At 62.0% G+C, this 11,189-nt stretch overlaps 1 protein-coding gene across 1 annotated transcript; it reads left to right on the top strand.

Annotated features, from left to right (window-relative positions):
* Positions 1-1,900: 1,900 nt before the first annotated feature.
* LOC129063643 (chymosin-like) lies at positions 1,901-10,042 on the top strand. The gene is made up of 9 exons (XM_054564685.1): positions 1,901-1,962; positions 2,836-2,986; positions 3,814-3,931; positions 4,681-4,799; positions 5,942-6,141; positions 7,394-7,507; positions 8,209-8,353; positions 9,094-9,192; positions 9,905-10,042. Exons 1-9 carry the CDS (start codon positions 1,901-1,903, stop codon positions 10,040-10,042), a joined length of 1,146 nt encoding a protein of 381 aa, XP_054420660.1.
* Positions 10,043-11,189: the final 1,147 nt, after the last annotated feature.

The following is an 11,189-nucleotide window of genomic DNA, read 5'->3' as shown; positions in this document are numbered from 1 at the left end:
GCCAAGGGGCCTTTGTTTCTTGGTTTTGAGGGTCACCTTGCAGGGGGAGAGGTGGCTGAGCCTCACTTCCAGGGTTCATTGCCCAGGAGTGCCTGCTGCGGGGTCAGCCTGGGTCACCGCGACAGGGAGCAGAGCTCCTGCCTGGTGTCGCTGACCCCCGAGGGTCCCGGCCCCAGAAGGGCCCGCCGCCCATAGGTACGGCTGTCCTAGGCGATGTCCAGAGGCTGGGAGGAGTGAGCAAGGGGCAGAGCTGTCCCCGGACTTGACACTGTAAACTGATGGAACTCCCGGTGCGTGCTTAGCCCTGTGGGTTCCGTCAGGGCAGGAGCCTCGTGGCCGTTCAAGCTCTTCTTCATGACGGACAAGCCCTTTAACCTCTCTGAGCCTCCCTCTTCTCATCTGCAGACTCAATAAATATGCCTCAGGAGGGGAAACACGGTTCATCGATTCACTGGCTTAACCCAACATTTGTTGAGCATCTACTACTATGTGTCCGGCTGGGTGCCCGTGTGTGGGAGGAAACCAGCTCAGACACAGGGCAGCCGGAACAGGGAATGCTCCTTGGGAAGAAAACAGGAAAGGAGCAGTGCCATTCAGCGTGTTTTCCCCAGCTGCTTCCCTGGCTTCGGCAAAGGGCAGGCGTCATGAATACAGTAGCATGGGCTGCGGCTGCTTCCAGGGCCTGCAGAGCCGCAAGGTCCTGGCTGTGGGGGCAGGGCTGGGGTTGGGGCGCTGCGACAGCCAGGATCGACCCCCCTGGCTGCCTACGTCCTGTCCTAAAACACTCAGCTCCCCGATGACAGGCCTCCTGAGGCTCCCTCCAGAAGCCCTCCCAAGTCAAATGCTGCAAACTTCCAGTCTGTCCCTTTCCGTACCCCTGGTCTGGGGGCCCCGCACGTGCCCCCCTGCCCGGCTGCCCAGCCTGTCCTCTCTGCTCCAGGTCTATACGTGCCTCTTCCACCGCCACCAGGCCTCCTTGCCAGGCAGACGTCTGTCCTGCCGGGGTCACAGGCCGGCACTGTGGTCCCCTCACACCGTGGTCTGAAAGCCCCTGCCTTGTTATCCTGACTTGGCCCTGATTTCCAGTTTATGGCCTCCCCTCACTTCCGTGAGGTGACGTCCACTACAGCCTCCTGGCTCAGTCTAGTTTCCCTTCTTACCCTATTCTCGGGGTGCAGGTCTGAGCGTCTGTCTGGCCCAGCCCCCTCTACTTGTGAGTGTCCCAGAGCTGGACCCCTGTCTGGGACTCGGATGCCACGTCTTGGCCTCACCTGTCCCTCCTTCCCCACACGTCCACCTCCCCATCACCTCCGTCACCTCCTCGGTCCTCCCAACAGCTCATGGGCACCAGCATCTACCCCTCTCCTTCCCAACTGGGGACCAAGGGCCACAGTCCTAGGGGTGCAGGAATCATGGATTTGCTGTCTCTCTTAGATCCTGGCGACAGACTGAACACTCTCTATCTTAGATGCCACTTTGGGAGCAGACTGAGTGTCCCCTGGAAAACAGGGGAATTCCTGGACAGGCCTGGCTGCCGGCTCCCGTGGGATCAGGCCCGGGGGTGGCGGGAGGGCAGCGAGGGTGGGCATGGGGTCCTTTGGACCAGGGCTCTTCACAGACCACAAGGTGGAGCACGAGAAGACGGGCTTCTGCAGGTGGCCGCACCTGTGTTAGCTTAAGTCTTGTTTGGAAGGGGAAGGCGGATCAGGGAGGCTTTGAAGTCTGTTTGCTGTGGAATGGGGGCCTTATCGGAGTGGGTGCCGTCTTAATGTGTTTGTGGAGCGGCCTGAGGTCCGGCGCTATCGCCGCGGCCTGGGCTTCCGGCCAGGGGAGCCTCGCGTCCTCTATAAAGGCTGGGTGGTGGGCGCTGGTGGCAGCAGTGTCCTGCTCGCCGTCCAGGATGAGGAGCCTCGTGGTGCTACTCGCAGTCCTCGCTCTGTCCCAGGGCAGTGGGATCAGCAGGTGGGTGTCAGGCTCCGGGGCAGGGGACAGGCATCTCAGGCGTCTGCCCTGGGTGGGTCTCTCCCTGGCCGCGCAGCTATCGGGCCCCCTGGGGAGTCTTTGGGGGAAACGTGGCAGGTCCCCAGGATGAGCACTCCTTGTCAGTCTTACTACTGCATTTTGGGACCTTTTCCTCTCAGTGCCACCTCAAGGTCGGGCAGGTGGGGACAGCCCGGGACATTAAGGCCATGACTTTTGAAGCCAGCGATCAGATCCTGGGCAGTCCGATTCAGGGCTTCGGGGAGCCATGGGAGTGCCACAGACCGGCTCCCGCGGTCGCCCCGGTTGGCCCTCCACCGTCATCCAACACCTGAGCTCTGCTGGGAGCTCCCCAGGGACCAGGCTCAGTGCTGAATCCCTCGGAAGGGTTTCCTCCCACCGTGCGCCGCTCAGAGAGCGAGCAAAGGGTGGGAGTGTTGTCATAGCATTGGCTAGAGTGTGGGGGACAATGTGCCTTATTCACTGTTGTGTCCTGGTGCCCTGTATAGTGTCTGGCACATAGTAGGTGCACGGCAAGACTTTGAAGACTGAGTGATCATGTGTTTAGTGCCTCTTAAACCTCAGAGTTGCAAAACTCATTAGCTGGTTATAAAATACCTCTATTGAGTCTCCACCAGCATTAAAAAAAGAGAAAGAAATAGAAAATAGAGGGCGTTGCATTTACTAAGGGTAGGTGTTGATTTGTGAACGGAGGGGGAGTATGTATTTTTTACTCTGGGTTATGAGAAGTAGCTGGGGGAGTGGATTGGAGAGCCCAGAGCCTCCGGGCTCCTGCTGGAGGCCAGGCAGCCCTGGGCAGCGCGCACCTGCTCATGCATCCTCCCGTCTCCTCAGGATCCCTCTGCACAAGGCCAAGTCGATCAGGAAGGCCCTGAAGGAGCACGGGCTCCTGGAGGACTTTCTGAGGACACACAACTACGCCGCCAGCAGCAAGTACTCCAAGTCTGGGCAAGTGGCCAGCGAACCTCTGTTCAACTACCTGGATGTGAGTGACCCTGACAGCCTCCCAGCAACGATTGTCACCAGGGGGTGATGGACACCTGCAGCCCCGCCCAAGCCCCCACCTCTCAGTTGCACAGACCCTCGGGCAGCTTCGCAGCGCCGGGCTCTTGCCTTCAAGGCTCTCAGTGTCGCTGGTGGAAGGGTCTGAGCTCAGACGAGCTTCCTGTAGACAACACCCCTCGGTCGGTCTCCCGCTCCCACATCCCCGCTCTCACCTGCCTAGGCTCACTGGCCTAGGGTCTCCTCGGCAGGGATGGGGCAGCTGGTGGCCGGTCCACAGCGGCCCTGACGAGGCAGGAAGGTCCCTCGCTCCCGACCCCTTCCGGGAGCCCAGCTCTCTCATCTGCCGCTCGTGCAGGAAACAGCCAGCCTTCCGTTCTGTGCTGGCTTCCTCATCGAGGTCTCCCCACGCCCTGCCTGGGCTCCAGTTCCGACTCACAGCGAGAAGGCACTGCTGGGTGGGACTTGGGGCTTGCACCTAGCTGGTCTCTGTCCTTGCTCCCGGCAAGGTGGCCAGTGTCCCTCCCGGGCGGGCCTTGAATTTTGGTCTAACGTCCGCTTCTGGGGCTGATGCCCTCAGTGTTGCCGGGCTCCCAGGAGGGGCAGGCCAGGCGTGGCCGGGGTGGGTGCCTGGTGTGGGGGCGGCAGGCCCCTCCCCAGGGAGCCTCCTGTTTCTTCCCCCTTGACCTTCCGGGTCTCCGGGTGGAAAGCACATATCCTCCAAAACTGAAGAGGCTCCTTGTCCAGCGTCCGCCCTCACCTGCACGCAGCCCCTGCCCGGGCCCCTGACCCTGGGCCTTCTGTCCTCAGTGCCAGTACTTCGGGAAGATCCAAATCGGGACCCCGCCCCAGGAGTTCACTGTGGTGTTTGACACCGGCTCCTCGGACCTCTGGGTGCCTTCCGTCTACTGCAAGAGCGAGGCCTGCCGTGAGTGACCCACTTCCCCGAAGCCCACTCTCCACGCCGGGGCCCAGCAGGGGTCAGGGTGGCCGGTGGGCCACATGAGGTCACGGGAGAGCTGGCTTTGACGTCCCAGCCTCCCTGTGTGTCCCATCTGCTTGCTCAGCCCTGGCGAAGGGCCGCAGACCGGGAGGTGTGCAGGTCCCGGGGGGGGGGCTGACGAATGGAACAGCAGCTGGCAGTGAGGGGGGCGTGGTTTTGTATTGTCCCCATCAGGAGCCAAGACAAGGGGCTTACTCACCCGGGCGCTCGGTTTTTCTTTCTATAAAACGGGGCCACCACCTGCCAGCAGGTGCTGGGCGAGGGAAGTGAGGAGGCCTCTTACTGCTGAGAAAAGACGTCGAATAGATGTTATCATTTATTTCCCAACAAGCCTGGGAGACCTGTGCTCTTTTCAGCGCCATTTACCAGATGAGGCAACCAAGTTCAGAGGAAACAAGAGGCTGGTCTGAGATGGCAAAGCTGATAAAAGGGAAATGTCCCGGGAAACCACCGGGATGGCTTTTTTTCTTTCTTATTTTTGTTTGGAAGCTACACAGGTAGCACTCAGGGTCAGAGAGTTGGGCTGAAAAGCAAAGACTGATTTTCTTTATCAAACCCCGTGGGCTCAAGGGAGAACAGGCTGCCTGTTCTTCACCAGAGAGAACGGTCTGTGCTCGGGCCGTGTTCTTACGAGGCCCGGTGAGGCGCCCCCTCACCCTGGGTCTGTGTTGCAGAAAAGCACCGCCGCTTCAACCCATCCCGGTCCTCCACCTTCCGGGACCTGGGCGAGCCTCTGAGCATCCAGTATGGCACCGGCAGCATGGAGGGCATCCTGGGCTCCGACACCGTCACGGTGAGTGGGGCCGAGCCAGCCAGCGCGCACCTTCCCCTCCCCACCTGCTCTTCCTCCCCAGGACCCTAGCTCGGGCGGCTGCCTGCCCCTCGGGCCAGTGCTGGGGGGGGGCCCTTTGGGTCCTGCCCTGCCGCTGCCAGGGGCCCAGTGGTGGGTAAGAATTCTGAGAAGGATTTTGGATGCTTTCACTTGCCCACTGCGGGCGGCGTGTGGGACGAGGAGCCTCAGGTGGGGCCAGGCCCCGCTCAGCTGTCTCCCCAGAAGTGAGGGCAAGTTGGGGCACCTGAGGAAAAGAAGGAAGACTGATGTGGGGGAGTTAAGGGGCAGAGGAGGGAGCAGAGGTGTGAGAAACAGGAGCAGAGCACCAGGCACCCCAGGACGACGGCTTCGCCCTGAGTCCCACGCGGAGTCTCCGGAGGGCTGTAGCAAGCCGTGACGTGACTTGACCTCCATTTTCAAAGATCGCTTAGGCTGCCTGTGTGGAGGATGGGTCACTGGGGACAGAGCGGAAGCAGGAGCCACGGAGGTGGCTCAGAGGAGGCTGAGGACGAGTCACCCTTCCAGAGACGTGGGCAGCTTAATAGGCTATTTTGGAGTTAGCACTCCCTCAGCAGTGTCAATAAGTGTTCGATGACCAAACACTCAGCAAGTGCCGGATATGTGGTCAGCATTAGCGTTGCTCAGCGTGAGCACTGCCTGGAGAGGCAGGTGTTACTGTTCCATGACACGTGTGAAGACCGAGGCTGCAGAGGCCTCGTCCCAGGCCACCCGGCGCATGCACATGAGGTCTTTTACAAGCAAAGAATGCAAGGAAACACATCCGGCTCTTTTAGATGCAAAATGCGAGTGTGCACTTCCCGCCCACTCTCAACTGTTCCTTGGGAAATGTCCCAGAAGCAGCTGATCGGATGCCTGCCCGTTGGCCGGGGCCTTGGAGCAGCCCCCCGCCCCACCCTCTCCTTTGGGCTCTGTTGCCCGCCCTCCGCCCCATTGAACAGATCCCCTAAAACCAGAGTGCAGAGCTGGGAAAGGAGGGGCTTCCCTGTACGTGCACAGCACCCCTCCGCCCCGCAGAGGGTGACCGGGGCCCTGCTGTGTCTGCCCGGAGGGCCCCCTGGTGCAGGTCTCCGTGCCCCCTGCAGGTCTCCAGCATCGTGGACCCTCAGCAGACCGTGGGCCTGAGCACCCGGGAGCCTGGGAGCGTCTTCACCTACTCCGAGTTCGACGGCATCCTGGGGCTGGCCTACCCCTCTCTGGCCTCCGAGTACTCGGTGCCCGTGTTTGACAACATGATGAACAAGCACCTGGTGGCCCAAGACCTGTTCTCGGTTTACCTGAGCAGGTAGGGGCTGCACCCCGCCGGCCCGGCTCCCACAGCCTGGCAGGGCCATGGCTGGGGACAGCGTCCACACCTCGGGGACGCTGCGACTCCGGGGCGGACCCAGCATCCAGGCCCATCCAACCTCTTGTCCAAAGGCCCCCAGTGCAGTCACTGATGGAGTGGGAGTCCCTGGGGCCGGAATTTAACTTTCGTTTCCGGCATTACAAAAAAAAAAAAAAGCCATCTCTGCATAGGGGCTTGTACACTTTTTTGCCAAAGTGGCAGGCCCCGGCCATCACCTGCTGATGGCACTGAGACTCACAGACATTTTAGAGCTGGCCACAAAGGAGCCCTACCTCTTCCTGTCACAATTTGGGAAATTGAGGCCGCAAGAAACAACTCCCCGGGATCTGGTGGCCGAGCCACGCCTGCAGCCCAGGGTTCCTGACCGCAGTTAAGGGGCCCCTGCGTCCCCACCTGCCCCTGGGGGGGCGCAGCTCAGCTGGACAGAGCGGCGGGGGCCGGGCCGGGAGGAGGCTGGTGTCAGGGGAGCCCGGGCCAGGGGCCGATTGGCCCACCATTCACTCACTCACTCACTCGCTTCTTCACTCAGTAGCGGACTGTGGGTCCTGGCCGTGTGCAGGGGAACTCTGAACAGGGGAAACAGACAACACACAGCGCCACACACGATTCTGACAAGTGTGGGGAGGACAGCGGGAACGTCTGCGTGTGGCAGAGGCTGAATAATGACGGGGAAGCCGGTCTCACGGAGGGGTGTGGAGGGGCCGGGAAGCCCCCTGGGGCCCCAGTGGGGGCTGTCCGGGTGAGACAGGGACAGCGCACTTCAGGCAAGGGGACAGCGTGTGCTGGAGCCTGGAGGTGGCACGGAGCTAGATGAGGTCTAAGAATGGGGACAGCGGAGTGGGAAGCTGGTGACTCCAGTGCCCGTGTCTCCTGGCTGTGACACAGCCTCGGAAGGAGCAGAGGGGTTTCGGCTGAGGTGGCAGGTTTCCTCCAAAGTGTGTGCGACTTTGTTGATGACCTTCATCCTCATCGCAGCCAAAGGCCCCGGGGCAGCAGGCCTTGGGTGACGGGGCTGTGGGGGATGGGGCACAGGGTGACAGCTGGGAGCAACCGAGGGCGCTCCGAGCGGAGCCTGGCAGCCCCGGGTCCCGTGTGGCAGCCTGCTTCCCAGCGTCCCCTCACTCAGCCTTGGCCGGGGGGCCACCGAGCTGGGGGCCGGGGGCCACCGCACGCCTGTCCTTGGTTTCAGGAACGGCCAGGGGAGCATGCTCACGCTGGGGGCCATCGACCCGTCCTACTACACAGGCTCCCTGCACTGGGTGCCCATCACGGTGCAGGAGTACTGGCAGTTCACCGTGGACAGGTGGGTGCGCGGCGGCGGGGGGTCTGCTCCAGGGCTGGGGCGGGGGGCCCGGGGCGGGCAGCTCGGAAGCCCGGGCCATCAGATCTAGGAGCTCCCCGGCCGTGGCCTCTGACAGACGCCCCCACAGGCTGGCTGCGCTGGTTGCCCGCTTACCTGCTGGGTGTTGGCTGAGCGCCACTACGACGGTCTCGACGGTCTCGTCTAGTCCTCACTAAAGCGCAGTGAGGTTTTATCCTCGTTTTCTGACTTTCTAACATTGAGTTTGAATGTTGCAACCGTCCCTTAAGGAAGTGAAGGACGCGGTTGTTAACGTGCCCGTTTTGTGGGTGAGAAGCCTGAGCGCAGGAAGGTGGGGTAACTTGCCCGAGACGCGCAGCAAGTAAATGGCAGGGAGGAAACTTGGCTCCTCAGGCAACTGACGAGCGCTCATTCCACCCCGAATGCACGTGCTTTTGCTGTTTTGGTGCAGTTCCTGCTCCACTGGACGTGGGCCGCTCTCGATTTATCCACTGAGTTGGGAGAAAACAGTTCCAGGTCTTTTCTCTGAGCTCAGGAAGTTACGGGGACTCCAGGGAGGGGCCCAAGGGAACAGTTTTGGCCAGGCTCCCGCCCAAGGGTCCTGGCAGGAGAGGCTGGAAGGGACCCATAGATGGGGGCCGGATGTGGGACACATCGCGAGGTCACCTGTCTGCCCTCTGCAGTGTCACGGTCGATGGTGTGGTGGTGGCCTGTCACGGCGGCTGCCAGGCCATCCTGGACACAGGCACCTCCATGCTGGTTGGGCCCAGCAGTGACATCCTCCACATCCAGAAGGCCATTGGGGCCACGCAGGACCAGTTCGGCATGGTGAGGCCGGGCCCTTACGCCCCTTCCCAGGTGCCCCTGAAGAGGGGACCCCTTTGCACGTGGGAGACATGACAAAGGGAAAGGGCAAGGGGCCACGGGTGCCAGGGTGTCTCAGGAGGCCTTGCTCCCAGGGCTCATGGAGCCGTCGGGGCCTGACCTCCCGTTCCCTGAGCCTGACCTCTTGTCCCCAGCTGAGGTTGGTCCCCGGGCTGGCTGACAGCTGGTCCCCCTCCATGTGACTCTTTGAGGACCGTGGCTTGGGACCAAGCCCCAGCCAGAGAGCCTCCTTGGGGCCCCTCCCGACCGCGTGGCTTTCAGCACAGAGGACGGGGTCCCAGCCTGGGACCTTCTCTGTGGCTTCCAGTCACACCCTCTTCCCTTTGGAGAGGACGTCCCTCTGGTCTTTCTAAAAAATAATTTTAAGTTATTTATTAAAGTCTAGTTGGCATACAGCATTATATTAGTTTCAGGTGTAAAACACAGTGATTCGACACTTCTCTGCCTCACGAGGTATTCACCTCAATAAGTCTATGCCCATCTGTCGCTGTGCAAAGCTATTACGATATTAGTGACTGTTTTCTCTATGCTGGCATGACACCCCATGACTTATTTATTTCATCATTGGGAGTTTGTACCTCTCCACCCCCTTCGCTGTGCTCACCCATCCCCCACCCTCCCCTCTGGCAGCCGTCCACTTGTTCTCTGTGTCTGTGAGTCCGTTTTGTTGGTTGCTTTGTTAGTTTGACATCAACTGCGGGAGCCTGAGCCGCATGCCCTCTGTGGTCTTTACAATCAACGGCAAAAAGTACCCACTGCCGCCCTCCGCCTATACCAGCCAGGTACGAATCTCAGTGGGCGGAGCCCCAGGCTCACCCAGCCCCACCCCACACTGGCCTGGAAAGGCAGCGAGGCTGGTGATTGGTGGCTGGGCCTGGATGGAGAACGAGGGACCTGTGTGTAGACCACCTGGCCCTTCTGGGGGGCCCCATGGTCCTTGGGTCTCCTCTGTGGCTGCCGCAGCCTTGTCCTGGGAGAGACGGGGCAGACGGGAAGGACAGAGCCCACGGCTTGTCGGGAGCAAGCAGGGCCATCGCCCCCGGTGGGAACCTCCACCCCCTGACCTAGCTTCTCAGCCCAGGGCCTAGAGGTCTGTCTGGGATTTCTTAGACAGCCTGGGTTTTGCGGGGACCCAACCCTCAGCCCCGCCGATCTGCTTCGGCCTAACCTTAAGCACCCAGACTGGCCAGGCCTCGAGCCCCAGGCCTGCTCTGGCGGCCCCAGGGCAGCAGGTCGGTGCTGAGATCTGGGAGGCGGGTGCTGGCCAGAGCAAATGAGGGGGAGGGGGGTCATTCCCGCACTGAGATCTTGGAACACCGGCCGCTTCACCTGTTGGTGAGATGAATCCGATACTTGATTGCCTGCCTTGGCAGGTGGTTCCAAGGCTGAGAGGGGATGGCAGACGAGGGAGCGGTGGGGGCGGGCGAGGGAAAGGCCTACCTGCCGGCCCGGCACGGGGCGGGCCCAGCCTCACCGCGGCCTTGCCTTTCCCAGGACCAGGGCTTCTGCATGAGCGGCTTCCAGGGCGACGACAGCTCCGAGCAGTGGATCCTGGGGGACGTCTTCATCCGGGAGTACTACAGCGTCTTTGACAGGGCCAACAACCGCGTGGGGCTGGCCAAGGCCATCTGATCGCGCCGCTGGCTGCGACCCTCGCCCCCCCCCCGCCCCCGGACACACGTGCACGCGCATGCCTGCATGCTTGCACGCACGCGTCCCCACATACAGATCAGTTCTCAATAAAAACCATGTCTCTGCAACGCCTGGCTTTCCTTGGGGCTGAGCCCTGCCCCGTTGTGAGGTGTGACTGTGGTGTGGTGTGTCTGGCAGAGCTGGGACCCCGAGGGCTGGGGTGGGTGTGGCTCGGGGACTCTGTTGACGGGTGAGACTTTCACCAGGGGACCGGCGGTCTCCTGCTTGGGTCGGGTAATAGCTCCCCGTCCTGCTCCCCTACGCTGGGTCTTTCTGGGGACAGGACACAGCTGGGGAGCCTGCGGCAGGACGCTTGCCACTGCGGAGCAAGGGCTGGGGGCATGGGGCTGAGCAGAGGACTCGGACCGAGAGGAAGACTCTGGTCTGTGAGGACAAGGCCTTGCCGCCTCTGGGAGGAGAACTTGGGGCAGTGGGCAGAGGGTGTGCAGGACAGCGGAGGGTCCTGAGGTCCCCGGGACCTGGGGTGGGGGGCACAGTCCCTCCTCAGTTTCAGAGGCTCTGCACCAGACCCACCCGCGCGCAGAGCGCCTCCCTGGCTCCATGGGAAAGGCTGGTCTTTCCTCTCACAGGAGACAGTGCAATCCCTCCGGCTTCTGTCCCTCCCGAGTCCCTGCCCACAGGGGCCCTGCCCGCAGCTGCGGAGCAGGCACGGTGCACAGCAGCCTCGGCCGCCTGAGGCCACAGGTTGGCCCGCTTCTGGCGAGGTGTGTGCATGTGTGTGTGTGTGTGCGTGTGTGTGTGTCTCCCAGCGGGAGCTGCAGACGGATGGGGGGCCAGGGTCTGGGTGACCGGTCCCTCCAGGGGCATCTTGTGGGGTCGTTCTCAGCTATGCCTCAGGACAAACAAGAGGAGGGGCCTCGGGCAGAGATGTTGTCTGAGGTGCCAGTGCCGGTCACAGGCAGGGGGACCGCTGCCAGGGAAGGAGCAGGGCTGGCCGGGGGGAAGAGGGGCTCCGCTGCGGTCTCCGGGGAGCCCAGGATTCTGGGGTGGCTTCTGGCTGAGACCACAGGAGAGGGCTGCGGACCCCCAGGATGGGGGACAGGGCTCGCAGGGTCGGGGGGCACGC

The sequence above is a fragment of the Pteronotus mesoamericanus genome, unplaced genomic scaffold (assembly GCF_021234165.1).
Source record: "Pteronotus mesoamericanus isolate MK-2021 breed Mesoamerican mustached bat unplaced genomic scaffold, CSHL_Meso_final scaffold_99, whole genome shotgun sequence".
NCBI lineage: Eukaryota > Metazoa > Chordata > Mammalia > Chiroptera > Mormoopidae > Pteronotus > Pteronotus mesoamericanus.
The sequence above is the reverse complement of the archived record's forward strand: the minus strand, read 5'-3'. Positions and strand labels throughout refer to the sequence as shown.